At 42.8% G+C, this 17,370-nt stretch overlaps 2 protein-coding genes across 23 annotated transcripts in view; both read right to left on the reverse strand.

Moving 5' to 3' along the window:
* PDZD8 (PDZ domain containing 8) overlaps positions 1–2,500 on the reverse strand; it is a 51,580-nt gene extending 49,080 nt beyond the window's left edge. Inside the window, exon 1 of the mRNA XM_085229779.1 lies at positions 1,431–2,500. Coding sequence (XP_085085905.1) covers positions 1,431–2,314 — 884 coding nt within the window. The 5' untranslated portion in view covers positions 2,315–2,500. The remainder of the gene's footprint in view (positions 1–1,430) is intronic.
* A 1,509-nt stretch (positions 2,501–4,009) lies between these two features.
* LOC104912029 (uncharacterized) overlaps positions 4,010–17,370 on the reverse strand; it is a 72,044-nt gene continuing 58,683 nt past the window's right edge. For 20 of the 22 annotated variants that reach the window (XR_014884827.1, XR_014884826.1, XR_014884823.1 and 17 more), the window contains 2 exons: positions 14,792–14,821; positions 4,010–4,831 (listed from right to left, as the gene is read on the reverse strand). The gene's annotated coding sequence lies outside the window, so the exon portion shown is untranslated. Of the gene's footprint in view, positions 4,832–5,722; positions 5,891–14,791; positions 14,822–17,370 lie in introns of all 22 variants that reach the window. The other 2 variants (XR_014884808.1, XR_014884811.1) reach the window with 2 other exon arrangements.

Below are 17,370 nucleotides of genomic sequence, written 5' to 3' on the forward strand. Positions count from 1 at the left end.
GAAAGAGCACATCATTATTGCTTCCACAAACAGGCTAGAAACTTGTCTGGAGAGCATAAAGATTATTTGCTCTACTTGCTCTTCCTAGGTACGCTGAGAACGCTGACTGTCACTGAGACTGTGCTCTCCCAGCCTCTCCTTTGGACTCTTTTCCACATTTAGCAGCTTCAGTCTCTTTCCAGAACAGTAAAAGGATGGAAGCAACCTTGCTCGACAGTTTCACTGCTGCCCAGGGCCTTCCAGACAGCAATTCAGTACTCTGAAATCTCAAAGGAGCACAGCATTACTTTAAGAAACTACTTACTGCCCTTTGGGGACCTTCAAATCTTGGATATTTTACACATCCAGCTTCACGAGAACTCTTCTAAATTAGATTGCAGAAGAACCAGCTGAAAAGGCTTTAAAAATTATGACACTACTAATTACACTTCAACAGACATTTTCAGTTACTCATGCCGGAGGAATCTCAGAGAAAAGGCTTATTGGAGAAGAATGTAGTAAACAAAAATCCTTCCTGAACACCTAAGAACTACAAATAGAGAACCAGAGAGAAAGGAAACATAGTATCCTAAGAGTGTTAAGATACTTGAGATAAGGGGAACATTGTATACCTTGACAGAGGCAAGGCAGTATTGATTTTTCAAATCGGAACTCAAGGTGGAATCAAAATGATGCCAACTGCCACTTCTACTGCAGAAACATCCCTGAACTTTGCATTGTATGTGCTGCAGCATCTGCCTTTACAGAGAGAAAACGTTTCAGCCTCAAAAAAAAAAAAAAAAAAAAACCCAAAACCAAAAACAACAAAAAACCAACCCACCCAAAAAACAAAAAAACCAAGAAGTTCCCCAAAGCTTTACCACAACACATCCACTACCCCATCAACTTTTACATTTCACCAGAATTACTGAAGAAATAAAGCAAACCGGAAGGAGAAGGACACTGCTTATCATGTGATTCCAGAAATATTCCCTAGAGAGAGGGCTTATTCCTGTCTCACATTAAGCAACAAAACCCTTGTCTCGCTGGACGAGCATCAGCCACAGCTCTGGCCAGGGGGGCTTAGCAGCAGCAGAAGGCCACCCCCAAGCCATATGCTGTCCTTCAGAGCCAGCCTTCTGCCTTTCCCAAAGGTGATCACAGTCCTGTTGTTGGACACCTGACAGGACCCAAGAATTCCTGGCATCTGTTTCAGCATTTAGTCCTATGTGTTCTGGGGCTTGTCACAGTCTTACAGTGCGATGGCTTTTTCCACCTGTTGCAATTGTAAATCCATGCCTAACTTCATAGAAAGCTTTATCAATAAGTGATGCACAAGCACCCCAAATGCAGAAATACGGTCAGAAGTCTCTCTTTACCTACTAAGAACGTAACACCAACTCCGACACGCTCCTTCCCAAGTAACGTTCTGGGCACAGGCCACCTCTTACCTGATTTTGTAATTGGGCAGGGTGTGCTTGCGCTTGATAACCTTCTTGAACTGGTTGACAATGATGGAAGTGAGCTGAGGCATGGGCCTCCCTTCAAACTGCGACTTGACTTCGAAGACGATCAGTGGGTCATCCATGAAGGAGAAGTACCAGTGCGTGAAGGGCAGGCGCGTGAAGACCAGCTTCAGCTTGCCCATCACCCGGGACAGCTTGACAAAGAGGTAGGCCGACTTGCCAAAGACCAGGTCTGCGTCGATGGCCAGATGGAAGCCGCCGTTGTACTCCAGGTCCACCTCGAAGCCCAGCTCCTCGGGACAGCCCTCCTCGCTGCACACCATGGGCCGGATGAGCCGGACGGCCTTGAAGACGGGCAGGACGTTGCCCAGATACACGTCCCGAAGGCTCAGCCCCTCCAACACCTTCCCCGTCATCTTGGTCTGCAGCAGCTCCTCGAACTCCACTTTGATCTTTTTGGTCACCCAGTTCCTCACTAAGGCCGTGTCCCGGAGCTCCCTGAAGAGGAAGAGGAAGATGGCGTTGAGGAAATGGCACGTCTCCTCGCTGGACGAAGGCTCCGGGCCGGGCTCGGGCTGCTGGGCCGGCTTGGCGCCGGGCTCCGGGCCCGCCGAAGGAGCTGAGGCGGCGGGGGCCGAGGCCGGGGCCGGGGCCGGCTCCGGGGCCGCCTGTCCGCCCGCGGGCTCGGTGCCACGCAGATAGTCCTTCAGGCTGCGGCCGGCCGCGACGCGGGCGTAGACGAGGCCGTCGTCGGCTCCGGTTCCCCCGGGGGGCTGCGGGGCTTTCCTATAGAGGAGCAGCAACTGTAGCAGCAGCGTGAGGAGACAGCCGGCCAGCGCCGAGAGCAGGATGGCGTACACCGGCAGCATCCTCGCCCCCCGGCGCGCCTCCCTCCCCTCACGGCCCCGCGCTTAACGGCCCGAGGCTGCCGGCTGCCGGCCGCCGCTCCTCGCGCGCCGCCGCCTCATCCGGGTCCACCCCGCGGCGGCCCGGCGGCGGCGGCGGCGGCGGCGGCAGGGGCGGAGGGGGCGGGGCCGGCCCGCCCTCCGCGCGACGCTATTGGCGGAGAAGGGAAGGTCCCGTAGGGAGCGTCACGGCGCCGGGCGGTATGGCGTCACTGTGCTGCGTGCGCATGCGCGGGGGTGGGAGGAACGGGAATGGCAGCGGGGCGCCGGGAATGGCTGCGGGCGGGTGACTGTCAGGGGATGGGACGGGGCTGTCAGCCGGGGACGGTGTTCGGAGACGAGCAGCTGGCTGGTGGGTTCTGAGTGAAATCCCTCTGGAGAGAGCTCGAGGTGCACGGAGGTGCCGGGATTCCTTAGAAGCCCCTTTGCTGATGAGAGAAGTTTGGGGCAAATCTTGAAATGCGACGTGTTCTCAAGCTCTGTCGGTGGTGATGAGACATAAACCTGTTTCTGTGCTCTTCAGCTCACACATTTTTACCAACCGCCAACCAGAGCCAGTTAAAATCGCAGACAGGAGAAGAAAATGTGAAATTTAAGTGCTGGGAAGATAAAGCCTCCCTCCCCCCATCTTGCATAATGTCTATGGGGTGGGAGGATTGAAAAGCTCTTAATGATGCAGAGCTGTGGTTTGAAACTAGAGATTCAGTGTATGAATTTTTTATAGGTCTTGTGACTGGAAGTTGAAATGCCTGGGTGTTTAACAGAGCATTTCTATAGAAATACCAGAGAGGTCATTAGTGCAGAATTGGCTCTGCTCTGTTACAGGCCTTTACCATGGCTAATACAGGCATGTGCAGTAAGAAAGTTTTTGAATTTGCAACTAAATCGCTTTTCAGGAAAGGAATAATATATTCAGAAAGGCAGTAAAGCTTTAGCTTGAGGTCAGGAGGAACACCAGGTGAAAAAAAACAAACCTTTTTCAGATGTTTCATTTGAGCTTTTTCCTCTGTTAACAAGCAAAAGAGAAAAATTGGCACATTTTATGCACCTGATGGCAGCTTAAGAGTCTGAAGCACTGAGCTCAGTAATCACTTTTATCCTTTCCCAGGAACATTTTTATCAAGAGCTGTGTAATCTTGGAGGCTCATTATGAAGCAAGAATTGGGTGGGTTTCAGCATTTTCAATGACAAGGACAGACTGTCAGAATTAGCAGCAAATAACATTAACACGAGTGCAAAAAGGGCTGCAAAAATGTTGTGTAACATTAGGTTGGATTGAAATGATTCAAGAAAGAAAACAAAATCGTGTCATGGTAAAAGGGGAAAAAGGGCTCATCTCCATACCATCTGGAAAGGGCCTCAAGGCATTTATGGCTTTGGCTTCAGTTTAGAAATTACTGTTTGCATTTTCTGGAGGCCTGGATAAATAGAAAGGTGCGTGCAGTTATTCAGTTTCCACTCTGGTTACACAGAGCTTTGTACAGCTGTATGGAATATACTCACCTGCTTGTTCTTTGCACAGCTGTAAATTATTAAATAGGATGCTGCACATGCATAAGTTAGACCTGGTATGCATGGTTGTTTTTTTTTTTAAACATGAGAATCATTTGTTAAAGGGAATATTTTACCTATACGTAAGCAAGAAAAATACCCAGAAAAGCCCAGGCATACTCTTTTATTTAGTAAATCAGATTGTAGGGCAATAAACATGTGAATGTAGAGCTTTAAATTTTCAACGTTTTGCAAGAGACTACAGCAGAAATAGTGGACAAGGATTGCAAAATACATAAAAGTTGGTATTGTAGTAGAGAACAAGAAGCATATCTTCACAGTGAATTTCTCACTGCTAGGCAAAGAGTGGTGACATCCTAGAAACATTTGTCTTTTTTCTTCTCATTCATAACTGATACAAAAATCGTTGAGTGATGAAGAGTTTGGAAAGATTTGTTATTTAACCCTAGACAGTGTGACCAGTTGAAAAGGCACACTTTTAATTTGACGTGGCACCAAAAGAGAAATGCCCTTGTCACGAGCTTAGAAAAGCAATTACAGGTGGTGATTTTTCAAAAACAGTGAAGTGGTCTAAATAACAAATTCATTTTCACAGCAGGAAATGCTGGCTTATTTTATAATGAGTGGTTTTAGTAATTTTCTTCGTCGATGTGCTATAATTGTTGCCTGTTTTTGTAATATCTGTTGGCAAAATGGTTTCATTCTTTCCTGGGCCTCCTATTGTTTTTGTATTTTGTGTCTTAGAGACCAGAATTAGATTATCATTTTCACGGTATTGCATGAAACAGGATTTAGAAAGTGATTAGGTAAATACATGGGGAGGAAAAAAATCCACTGCGGTCTGTTAACTACAAAGATTGCTGGAAGTTGCACTGATGACAGATTGCCGTGGTACATCCTTTCCTTTCAACCATCCTCAGGCTTCTACCGTTGAGAGCACTACAGCTGATCTGGTCCAGTTCTGAAGATCTGTAAAAAGGAAAAAAGAAAAGAAATACAGTGATTAGGACTGCCTGCAGTTCTGGCTTTGAACTCTGCCAAGCACAAGGTCATCTACTTATCAGGTGATTCTACATTTTACTGGAGTGAACCTCATTAAAAACACTGAAGTTTGAAAGCATGTCAGACTTCTTTTGATGCCATCTACACTGTCTTCTGTTTCCCCCAGTATTTATTCTGCCCTTGAATGAAGCAGATTGCAGTATAGGAAGAGTTCACCCCACCTTCCTCTGCTCCCCACGAAAGCTTCTTTCCAACTGATCTGTTGTCCATCTCTCTTCTGCGTCAGTATTCATTTTCAGATCCCTCAGGTACAGTTCAGATGACCAATATTCCTCTGCTCCCCGCTTGACCAACTTCTAGTTATTTTTAATGAGGATTTGAGGGATACCAGGGGTACTTTGAGCGATTGTGCCATCTTAGGTGCAACAAGTAAAGCATTTGAGATGGTTATTAATAGAACCATCCTGATCCATTCTGATCAGAATGTGTCAAAACAAATGATAATGAGGGTTCAGATCCAAGGTTTAGTTTGGCCCTAGCACAAAGCCAGTATTTTGACTGAAGCTCATCTTTAATTATCATCAAAAGTACTTTATACTTGTTTAATCGAGAGCTTAAGTTTTGGATGTAAAGGTACTTTGGATACTTACTTCAAGAGGCTCATGTTCAAGCTTAGAGTATCCTGTCTCTTAATTAGGGATTCAGTTGCTATCTCGCCTGACACTGGCTTTTATTATGTCATGAAACAAGATCCTCCTCTTAGGAACTGTAGCTCTGAGATAGCTTATCCAAGATTTAAAAAGAAAAAAAAAGCCATTTTAAATGTAAATGTAACAAATTCAGTCTTTTTTATATTACCAGTATCCAAGGCAAATGGAAGATTTCCTTTATTTCCAGCCTGCCATTGCATTTCAAGTCCAGGAACTGCTCTTTAATTCAGACGTGAGATTTGTCACACGTATGCTCCTTCATGCTGCATCTGCTTCCCTGGCTTCTGGTTTTCATGTAAATGATAGCTCTCTTAATCTTCAGAAAGTGAAAAGTTTGGGATTGTTGTTACCACATTTGTCATTTAGCGCTCACTCACTTAACTTTCCTGTACATTTTCTGAAATAGTTTTGCCATCCTTCATAAGACAGCCTCCCCAAGGCCCTCTTGCCTGTTCCCACATCAGCTCTCTAAGAGCTGAAGATGGTTTTAGCTACTTCCCCTAATACATTTCAAGTATAATTACATGATGATCAATATGTTTTAGATGTTCCACAACCTCAGATTTTAATTTTTTTTAATGCTTGGCTCTCTTCCTGGGTTATTTCAAATCAGCCCTTGACTGACACAAGAAGCCTCGATGAACTGCATTAAAAACAATTTCAAATTTGTGGAAGGGCTCAATGCCTGAAGAACTGATGCACACTTTAGAGACAAACTCGTCCATCTGAGCATGGAGCAGTAGGTTGGCTTTGCTTTGCATTGGCAGCAAGCAAGGGAACTGCAAACAGAAACATTAATTCACAGTCTTGTTTCTGTTCCTCCCTGGTAACAGGGTTTTACAACAGGCTTCCTGTACCTGTATTGATTTTTCTGGAGTCAAAGAACAAAAAGATAGAGCATGAGGACTCACGTGACCAGCCTTTAAGCAGGTAGTTTTATCACAACGTGTTCTTGCACAAACTCAAGCAGCATAAGGACATGACCTGAAGACTTTCAATGAAACTAATAATTGCAAACCTAACTCTGTACACCCCAGCTTTATATCTATAATAGTATATTACTCTGCCAGCTATGTAAGACAAATGGCTGCATTACTGAAATCTACATAAGAACTATCAGTAATAGATTTATGCTGAGAAAGCACAGTGCTGCCATTCCTGCCTTCATCCTGTTACAGTTTATTTAATGGTCTGGTTTCATAGTACACTGTGCTGCTTCTGTTCAGAATTTGTTCAAAGCAAGGCAAACACGAGCCAAATTTGAATGCATCTACGAACATTACCTCATGTTTCATCCTGAAAATTGTCATTTAGAAGGGCAAAAGCGACCTGTAGTTTCACAAGCATTTTGCCACTTGGAAAGCTGTGTGACACAGCCTTCCCCATTCTTAATCAAAGGATAATTTTCCCATTTTAGGACAGGCTGTCTTCTTGTAGCTTCAGTAATGTACCGAAGGGTGGAGGATTGAAAAGGCAGAATTCAGGTCTGCAGGCTGACAGAAGGGAGGAACTTGTCTGCTGTCCTCAGTACCTCAGCAAATCGGTTATAAATTCTACCCACCAACTGCAGTTATTCCAGCAGTTTTAGAAGCATGGCTGTAAAACCGCAGCTGCCTGAAGTGCTGCGTTGTACACTTCTACTTGAATTTACTTATTGAGCTGTCTGTCTAACAAATGGAAAAATTGAAGTAAATATTTTCAATATGAAATTTAAAACTTCTATGAAATAAGCCCCAAAGAAGCTTGGCTTCCTGAATCTGCAAAAAATTTGTCATCCATACAAGGTTATTTAATCCAAGTCAATATTAAAAAATTCAGAGAGATGAAAACTGTCATATATAAGTGAAACTGAAGTTCTTTGAGGGCTGCATTTCCATCTACTGTTATTTTTACTGGAATGAGCAAAGCTTAGAATATTAGAATATGGTAATGCTTTTTTTTTTTTTTTTTTTTTTTTTGGCCAAGATTTTGACTTAACAGCTTTTGATCAGCAGCATTTTCTCAACAGCATTTTTGTAAAGGAGTCCATGTGCATGAGCACAAGCAACGCGTTTTCTGCCTTCGGTACTATGGTCTAATCAAGCCAGCTCAAAGGCAAATGCAGTCTTTCAAGCAGTCAATCTATTTTTTATTTGAATGTAACGTATTGAAACTACTCAGATCTAACAGAGAGCTGTAAATGCATGCGCTGCCAACCACATGAATTATAGCCCTTATTTTTATGACGGGATCACTGTTTGTCACCAGCATTGCTACAACCCTACACACTTCTGCTACAGAAAAGGGAGCATGTGTTAAACAAGGGGTATCTGCAAGGGCAAGAAGCAATCAATAGGGTACTAAAACTGCACACTTACAGTTCTGTAAGAGTTGAAAACCCAAGTACACCTCCTCACTACCACGACTTGCATGCTTCTTCATACTGTCTCGTACAAGTGGGAGAACTGTCAGTTTCTACTAGTCTGAGTGAGAAATGCTACCTATGTGGAATGTAATCAATGCACATCACGTACTATGGCTATAATAAAGGTCTCCGTAGCAACATTAAGAACAGTTATTTTTAAATGTTCTACCTTAGTCTCATGTTCATGGTTTTTTTAAACACAAATATTAACTGTTTCCACTGCAGATGTTGCTATGAGCTCATCCAGCAGAACTCCATTGTTGAGGCATGAAAAAATGATCCCTACTTTTTTTTTTTTTTCCCCTCATAGATTACTGCAGGCTTTTTTCCTTTGCAGTAAGTAAATATTGTATAACTGTTTATTGACATGCAGCTGGTCTGGAAAATTAACCTGTAAGAACTTCCTCTTCTGTCAGAAGGAGTAAGGGAATAAGAGAATATGACAAAATTAGTGAGGAAAACCTGAGCCCTCAAATGGATTTTACACAATCAATGGAAAACAAATAGAACAGCAGATAGAATAGCACAGTCTGCTCAGGAGTGGGTCTGGGGAGACAGAGGAGCAGGAAAGGTGGTGAGGAGGAGGAAGGAACTGGAAGGCACCTCCCCAAGCTCCCAGCTGCCCACGAGCACTGCAGCAGAGGAGAGGCTATGAAAGCAGAGCTTGGGAAAAGAAGGAGGAACAGAAAAAACAGTTGGTTTTATCTCAGGAATCAGAAATTGCTGCTTCTGGAGGAGGAGCAGGAAGAGAGATAATATTCTTTTTCTGAGAAATGAAGCAGCGTGTTGTTGGTTTTTTTTTCCCTTGCATGCCTGTCCTTCTGACCTGTTTCCCAAGAGCTTCATCCCCCGCTGAGGTAAACCTAAAGCTGAGTTAAGGCTGGCATGGGTTTCCAGACCTCCTCATACCTGGCATTCTTCTTTGTTATCTAAAGCCAGTCCTGTCGTTTCCCCTGGTTTCTCACCCCTACAGAAGGCAAAGTGATTTTCAGGGAGAAATGCAGATTTTAGACAGCTGAATCAGGCAGAAAGCAGGCTAAGCTCAGAGCTGTATTTAGTGTAGTTGCTGCATTTCTGCAAAGGAGCAGAAAGTGCTTCCTTTTCATTGCTACCTTCTCAAGAGATAACCAGCAATGGCCAGTAATAGGAATAATTTATGCACTGCAGTACACAGGAGTGACATAAGGCTAACACAGGCATATATTGCACAAGTTAATTGGATTCATTAATAGTATATAAATATATGTATAAATAGTATATAAATAACAACAAAATACTGGACTTTGTTAATAGACTTCTGAAATGCTAATCTTTCATTAGCTTAAATGCTTAAAACAGTCTGGTGTTACTGTTTGTACTGAGATGGAGGGAGCACAACCCAGGGAGAATGAGACTATATTCATCTTTTACCCACTCTGTCAATATACACACCTCTCTGCTCGATCATTGGAGGGGCTTACGCTCAAAGGACATCAAAGTAAGAGGAAGAGACTGCTACAGATAAGCATGTATAAATTATATGATAAGGAGGGAGGCTGGTTTTGGCAAGAAGTCTTGTCAATAACAGGGTGTGAGCAAATGCCGGAACAAGTAAAAGTGAGCTCTACCCCACGCTACATCTCTTCAGGAAGGACCAGAGTCCTTTAACATACACAAAGAGGTGCGTCCTGGTGCTGCACAATTGCTTGGAGTGAAAAAGCTGTTATCAGCCTCCTACCCTATTCCCTCAAAGAGCTGCATTTGGGGCTGTTCCTCTCTTTCGCTGTTGTTAGGAGGGGAGCACTAATTTCTTCAGCTGATTACTGTTCTGTTCTGGATTGCAATCATCTAGGAAGTTCTCCTTCAGGACTGCCTTAACCCTTTTCTCTTACACCTTTAGCTGAAGAGTTTTACTGGGAAAGCCTAGGAGAGCCCATCAATGGCATTTAGCTGAGCTGTCTGTATCTCCAGGAAAAGGGCAGCCATCAGCAGCTCTGTAAATGCTTAATGTAATGGGCACAGCTACTAACAGTGTGTGGGGGAGGAGGAGAGTAACTTAAGATGTGGGACCAACTGCAAGATCTGTTCAGGATCCATGCCAGAGAGCAGCTGGATGAAGCCTGCTTCACTGTAGGTTCATAGGCAAGCCGTGATTTTACATAGGAGATTTGTGGGCATTAATACTTCCTCCACACCAGTTGCTCAGTGTATCTGATGCTGTAACATGATCTTGCCAGCTTTCTCCTTGCTTAAAAGGGCACTGTCAAGGACATTTCCAAGTATATGCTAAGTTAATTGTGAAATCAACTCAGAAGGGTGAAAATATTGCTTTTCTACAAAACCAAATTCTTCTTTCTTTCCTCCATCTACTCTCATTAGCATGACTCTTCCAATAGCAACTGTGTTTCTAAGTATTTTTTCTTCGCAAGATGCATTTACTGGCAAAGACAATTTACTTGACACAAGATAGTCACCTTTAAGAGCATGCACAGGTTCCAATTTAGGTGAAGGAAGAGGTCACAGAAGCAGTGAAGAGAGGCTGTTAAAAAGTTATTGCTGCTCTGCCACGCACCATTGACTTTTCCCATCTACTACCTCAACTTTCTACTTTTAGTAGCAATATTGGTAATATCACTGGCTTTTTTTTATATTTATGTGTGTGTGTATGTATGTATTTGGTATTGTTTTCTTTATTTTGACAAAAGCATTATCTACAGAAATAGATTTCTTCCCACCTTGTTCACTGTTTGGGCTCAGCTTGTTATTCTGCACCTGGGCTCCAGCTTTTGGGTGGATTTGGAGCCTGCTTCATCCCTACATTCAAGTACATTGTTGTAACTGGTTATCAAACACAAAGAACAGTCCCATAAGTAGCCACCAGGGCTCCTGCCCTCACTCTCACCTCAGACTCAGTTAAGTTGCTTCCCATCCTCCATAGGATGCTGTTACCCAAATCCTATGAAAAGACTGAGCTTAGCTCTGTAAGACTTCAAGTCACACCTGATAAATGTACTTAGGAAAATTACAAGCTGTTTGGATAATTTGTTAATGAAGGTCATGTGGGCACATCTGGGACAGCTCGAATAAATACCCTTGACCTCTGTTCTTGTTGGGGGAGCTGAATGCAGCCCCTGTTCAGGCTCCACTGCAGGAAGCTGTGCTATGCTCTATCAAAAGGGCCACAGGCCAAGTGAGGGTGCTGCGGTCTCTCACACTGCACTTTCTTTCCCTGTGGCTTAGTGACTCATGCTTCACACTTCCTTTTTATCCCATTTTGCAGCATTACGAAGAACCCTTTTGTAGCATAGGCAAGCATTTAGAAACACTTGGTTCTGGTAAACAATAAAAAATGTTTCTTGCTAGCTATTGAGATGTCAGATTCACAGCTTTTCTGAGGAATGCGTATCTTCACTCAAGCACATCTCCTCTCCATAGCCCACCGCTCACATGTGGGGCCCAACTGTCAGCAACGGTACTCAGCAACACCACTGATGTACTGAGCGCTTCACTAGTCCAGAATCCCTGATGAATGATGGGAATTTGCAATAGCTGATTCTTATCATCTGAAGATTTTATGCTCAATGAATTTAATGCATTTTTTTGTTTTGTTTTGTTTTGTTTTTTACTTACTTTTATCTGAGAACAAGACTGACTTTTTTTGGCATTGCCTTGGTTCATCCTTGGTTTTAGCTGGCACCTGCTTGCTCATTAGCTCATCTGAGTGTTCAGCTGGTCTACTGACAGTGTGTGTGTTCTTGTCCACAATGATGAAATACAAGGAGGAGAACTTGATAACTTGTTATTAGTAAGTGCCTTAAGATGCCAGTGAGTAACACAAGAGTTTGCTGGACATATCGATCCAAACAGACACTAACAGAACTGAGAGGATGGTCACAAGAAAATATATTTTCACATAGGTTAAGAATGGAAGGAGACCTCCATCTTTTCTTATTACATATGGACTGGACCTTCATGCTCACACACTTTCCAGAACAGTGGGCTCTAAAACTTAGTTCTTCCTGAGTATACTGAAAGACACAAAGCCCGTACTTTCTGCAAAATAGCTCAGCATCAGAAAGTCAGAACATAGAACAGTAAAGAATACTAAATCATTATGTCTTGTCAACGTTTGTCCACTCAGGTTTCCTGTAATGTAACACTAAATCTAGCAACAAAGTACCGGAAAACCTAAGTGCAATTCCTTCACAGGCAATAACCTGCCATTATACCTTGTCTGAATGCTTAGTTTCAGTACTACTTATTGATGTTAACAGGAAGGCTTTATAGTTGTGTAGGCAAACTCAAGCAATTATTGCAATGAAGAAATCTTTCAGCATCTTCCCTCTTCTTGCTCCAGATTGAGTCCCCACTGAGTCAGGACCACCACAAGAAAGCTTGACCTCATGCAAAAAACTACACAGCATGAGATGCCTTTTTTTCATATGTGGCTAATAATACAACTGCATCATTTGTTAGGGAGTGAAATCCACATTTCTGTACATCTTTTGAAGAGCATGAGTGTGTTTTCCACCACTCAGTTGAGTTCCCTCACCTGTAGATAATGAACTGTTGTCTTATTTTGTTTTATGACAGAGGTTCTAAGAAGGTAATGGAAAGAAAATAAATGAAAGCCAACATCTTTTTGCATTCAGAAGAGCCTGTGAGAGGTCCAGGTAAAACCAGCATTGAATCCACTCACCCCCACTTCCTCTAGGGGGGACTCACTTCTACTGGTGGCATTGACATCAATACAGAGCAACTATCCTATTTCCCAGTTGTCTCAATAGCTGAGACACTGCTGGATAGATGCACAAATTCTTCTAGCTTAAGTTAATGCATGGTTATGTACTTTACCAGTCCCTTTATATTCCTCTTATTTCTTCACTGGGATCTGGGTTGGTCCCTTTATATGGCCCTTAGAGTCAGTGCTGCATTTTCTTCTCAAGGAACATTCATACATTGTTTGGAGTTCCAGTGTATAATGGAAAGAGCTTTCTGGCACAGCAACAAATAAATTAATAAAAAATAAAAATAAAATAATTTTTAAAAGAACAGTTCAGGTGTTCTTTCTTTTTCACAAACACTATTTTCTTGGTGATAGTTTTAGGAGCAATAGGCAAAAAATGAACTCGAGCCTTACTAACATAACTGTATTGCTACCAGTTGCCCCTGTTTAGGCTTGGTACGTGCCTTTTAAGTGCCTACATGAAATCAGATAACAATGCAGTTTTATTGTTCCAGCTGTACTCAACACAAGTTGACCTTGTCAAGGGAGCTGGGCAGTACTATTTATAAAAATAGTACTTTATTTTTTATAAATACAGTATTTATAAAAATTAAGAAAGAGGTCTTGCATCTCAAACATCAGGTAGCAGTAGTGATCTTTCCTCCTCCCCACAACAATCTCAAGATTTGGAGAAAGATTGGAGCATCCAAGAATTCCACCACGTTCCCAGACAGTGCAATACATCACCAGCTCACTGCCTTTTGTCTTCTCGGTCAGTGGCCACTCTATGCTTCTTCTGTAGATGTGTCACCTAAGGACCACATCCATACCAGAGATTTGAAATAATAATCATCATCATCATCCAACCATGCCTTTCGAGTCTGATTTCTTACTGAACTGCCAGGCCTACTCCAAGAAAGAAAATCTCACTATTTGCACTGTGTTCAGCCAAGTTTAATCCTATTATTTTCTATAGGATGACAGATTTACCCCTACTAGACTTACTGCCTCATAAAAAAAATGCTAGAGATCAGCCTTGCTCTCTTATTTCTTTCTTCCTTCCTCTCATTCGACCAGTTTCGCCACCCAACCTGGCAGTGATTATGTAAAACTTTCCACTTTTAACTCCTCCGTTACATCCTGGTATTTTTTTTCAGATGTTACTGAAAAATCTCATGTATGTTAGTGGCAATCTGTCCTGGCTCATGGGATGTTTAAAACCCCGATAGAGTGGGCTACCCAGGCAATGGCTCACATAGTGGCTAAGAGTATATGGAGGCAGTCACTGTTTAATAGCTTCTGTTTCCTTTGCAAGAACCAGACTTATGGATAAAGACGAATTCTGTTCAGCACATTAAGAGAGAGATAGTAACTTTATTACTGCAATATTGGAAGTTCTTTGGGTGTAATATTTATGATTAATTAAGAAATTATCCCATTTTTTTTCCCGAAAGAACCAGAGTAATGATTTTTTGAAGATACCTATCTTAGTTAGAAATTAATATGAATGATCTACAACATGACTAAGTACTAGCAGAGTAAAAATAATTATAAGCATTTGGTGCTTTAGCATTAAATGATATGAGCTTGCTGCCATCTGTGTCTTATTTGGAGCCTTAGCATCTTTTAATCCCAAAGGAGGACTAGCATTACTAAGTAAGTAAATAAGCATTACAGGAAATGGGAGAAGGGGAGAAATGAGAGCCATCCTTATAATCGCAAAACAAAAAGTCACATGTTACAACTGTCATCACAGTGTCCTAAAGCCCCCACCCTGAGCAGGCTCATCGGATGGTTTATTGTCCTGCTATCTCAGATAAAGTATTAGCAGGATCTGAAGGGCTGCCTTATTTGCCTCTGTTTTTTAGTTTCTATATGTGCGTTTTTAGACTCTGTACACTTAGTCAAAACATCCACATTCTAAAAGCAAACAGTGAGTAATGAGCAGGGCTTTTAACCCAATACTTCCCACAGCTACGGGCTGAAGTTTGGCTCAGTGCTCAAGCACCTCGGTGTAACACCCTGACTCAAGTGCTAATCAAGTACATCAGCGTCATAAAACAGGGTTCAAAAGCAAGGCAGTTCCTGCAGTGTAATGAGTTACTTACCGTGTGTCAGTGGAGCCAGATGCTCTTGGTCTGTCCCGTGTTTGAGGAAAAATGTGTTCATTGACATGTCAGCAAAAAAAAAAAAAAAAAAAAAGATTTAAGATAATGCATTTTTGCCACGTGTTTGTGAGGGTCTGGAAGTACACGTGTGGTTGAGCCCCCAGCCTCAGCGAACACACAGCTGCTCTTTACCCAACAGTAACGTGATTATCTGCCTGAACCCTGGGCTGAACCGCAGCAGTCAGCTCAGACTGGAATTCAGCAAGAGGCAGGAGGCTGTCAGGGCATCTGTAAATTTAACTTCTTACATTGCAAGTGAGAAACACTATTCTACTGAGGATTTAGTTTACAGAGTCACAGTGTCAGCACTTCAGTTAAGAAAGGCGTACTGTCTCTTCAGGGAGAGCTGAGAATTTCCAGTTTCACATTTAGTAAGTAGAAAGCATTCTGTGCGTAGGTGCTGATGTGTTGTTTTCCTGGCTGCACACAAAGCTGGTAGGTATGTTTCTAACACAGAGAGCAGGAGTAGCAAGCTGCTCTCCAAATACTCTGAATCCCACAAAACAGCTGATTCACGACTCAGAGGCCCAGTGCGTATTCTTGATCAGCAACTAAGTCACTCTGAAATCCTGGATCAGCAAGAAGTGAAAAGCGTGGCTCTGATCCAAGAAAGCATATATGTGTGTGCCTTCTCAAGGTCAGGGAGCTGCTTGGATGCTTGAGGAATGTGCTTTGCTGTATTTAGCACTTTGTGGGTTGGAACACTGAGATAACACAGCAAGAAAAAACATCACTCGTGAAGTAGGGTTGCCAAGAAGGGGTTGGGCTACAAGATCTCGTATCTGTTCTAAAACTGTGAAAATAGTGCTGTTAAAGTTTTGATCAGTGTCTGCATTGGGAAAATTTCATACACATCCCCTCAAAACCAGCCAACCAACCAACCATTATCAGCTGTTTCCTGACCCTTTCACACGCAAACCTTGAATCTGTAAAACCTCTGTACGGTGAAGACAGCCCCTTTGTTCAGACAGCACTGTCAGAAGGTAAGAAGCCAAAGAGAAAAAACCATCCAAGAGTCCCAAAGCCCTTTAAGAAAACTGATGGTGGTGATGGTGCTGGTGACACTGGCAAGTTGGTGATGTGTGCAGGCAGTCCAAGTTCTTCCACAATACTTTAACTCACTTCCTTGTTGAGCAAATAAAGCTCAGCCCAAATGGGGCAAGAACACTCCACTGTGGGGGCAGAGCAGAGCGAGAGCTCCAAGGAAAAGAAATTCACAATACCTCTAATTAGCAACAAATCCAGATTGCTCTAGCACAACCAAAATTGTTACAGCTGTCTCAAGTTGTGGCCACTGGATGTCACTACTGATCCATTTCAGAGTACCAGCAGATTTTTTTTATGAGAGCAAAACAAAAACCATCTTAATTTGGAGAGAATGAAATACTACTTTAAAAATTAATACTGGTCATGAGAACTTGTTAGCTCATTTTATTAAGTCAGCATAGCAAGCCTGTCATCATGTATATGAATGCAGGGCAGTACACACACACACACACACACACACACACACACACGAGTGTTTCCTTGCATTGCCAACTTCTCACAGGGGAAGAGAAGGCCAATCCCTTGGGATTGAGGGGAAGAAACTTTTCGGGCAATGACATCACATAAAGCATGGATCCAAGGCCAGTGTGGAGCAAGAGCATGTCCAGGCTCATGGGCTGGGGGACCTCAGGTAGGAGCTGAGGACCATCTGATCATTACCCCATCTTTCTCTACTAAAAAACAATCCAGATCAACTTTCTTGGGGATGAGATATTGATCCTACGTATTATAAAAACTTTTAGAAGCAGTAGAAAGAAAGCTCACTAAAGATTGATTCTCTGTAGAACACCTCTATCATGCTGGACAATTGCATAGATATGGAGGAAGAGGAAGGTCTGCTTTGGGAGGCTTGTAGTAAGGAGGTAACTGAGATGGGAGGATGAAAAGATCTTTATCTGTGATATTTTTGCTCTGCTGGCATCCCCACAGACAAGAAGGGAGGTGATCTGATAGGAACAGAAGAAATGAGGCACCAGGGAGGGGGAAAAAAAAAAAAAGAAAAAAAAAGGGATGAAACTGAGGGTTGATAGCAGGAGAGGGAAAGTGAAGGATCTGCTGGAAAAAAATCACATAGGAAACATTATGAAATCAGGAATCAGCCTTGCTTCCCATCAGGCCAGACCATACACATTTATATGCACCCTGATGAGCGCTCCTGTGCCCGCACCAAAGTCCCACCCCATATCAAGGCTCCTAGCCCTTCCCAGAAGAAGGCTCTCTTCTCTATTCTTCACTAAGCTTCACTAAGCTTTCATCATCCAAGCTGAAAATTTCTTAGATTTCTGCCTCGAGCTGAGGGGGGAAAAAAAAAAAAAAAAAGGGGGGGGGGAGGGGGACTATTAATCTGTTTTTAAGAAAGAAAATTTTAGAGAAATCATATGTACTCAGTAGAGACTTCTAGAAATTAACAATTGGACTCATCCAAGATTTATCCCCGATGGGCAAGCAGGGGTCCCCAGGCTATTTTTATG

Source organism: Meleagris gallopavo, chromosome 8 (assembly GCF_905368555.1).
Source record: "Meleagris gallopavo chromosome 8, MGAL_WU_HG_1.1, whole genome shotgun sequence".
Lineage (NCBI taxonomy): Eukaryota > Metazoa > Chordata > Aves > Galliformes > Phasianidae > Meleagris > Meleagris gallopavo.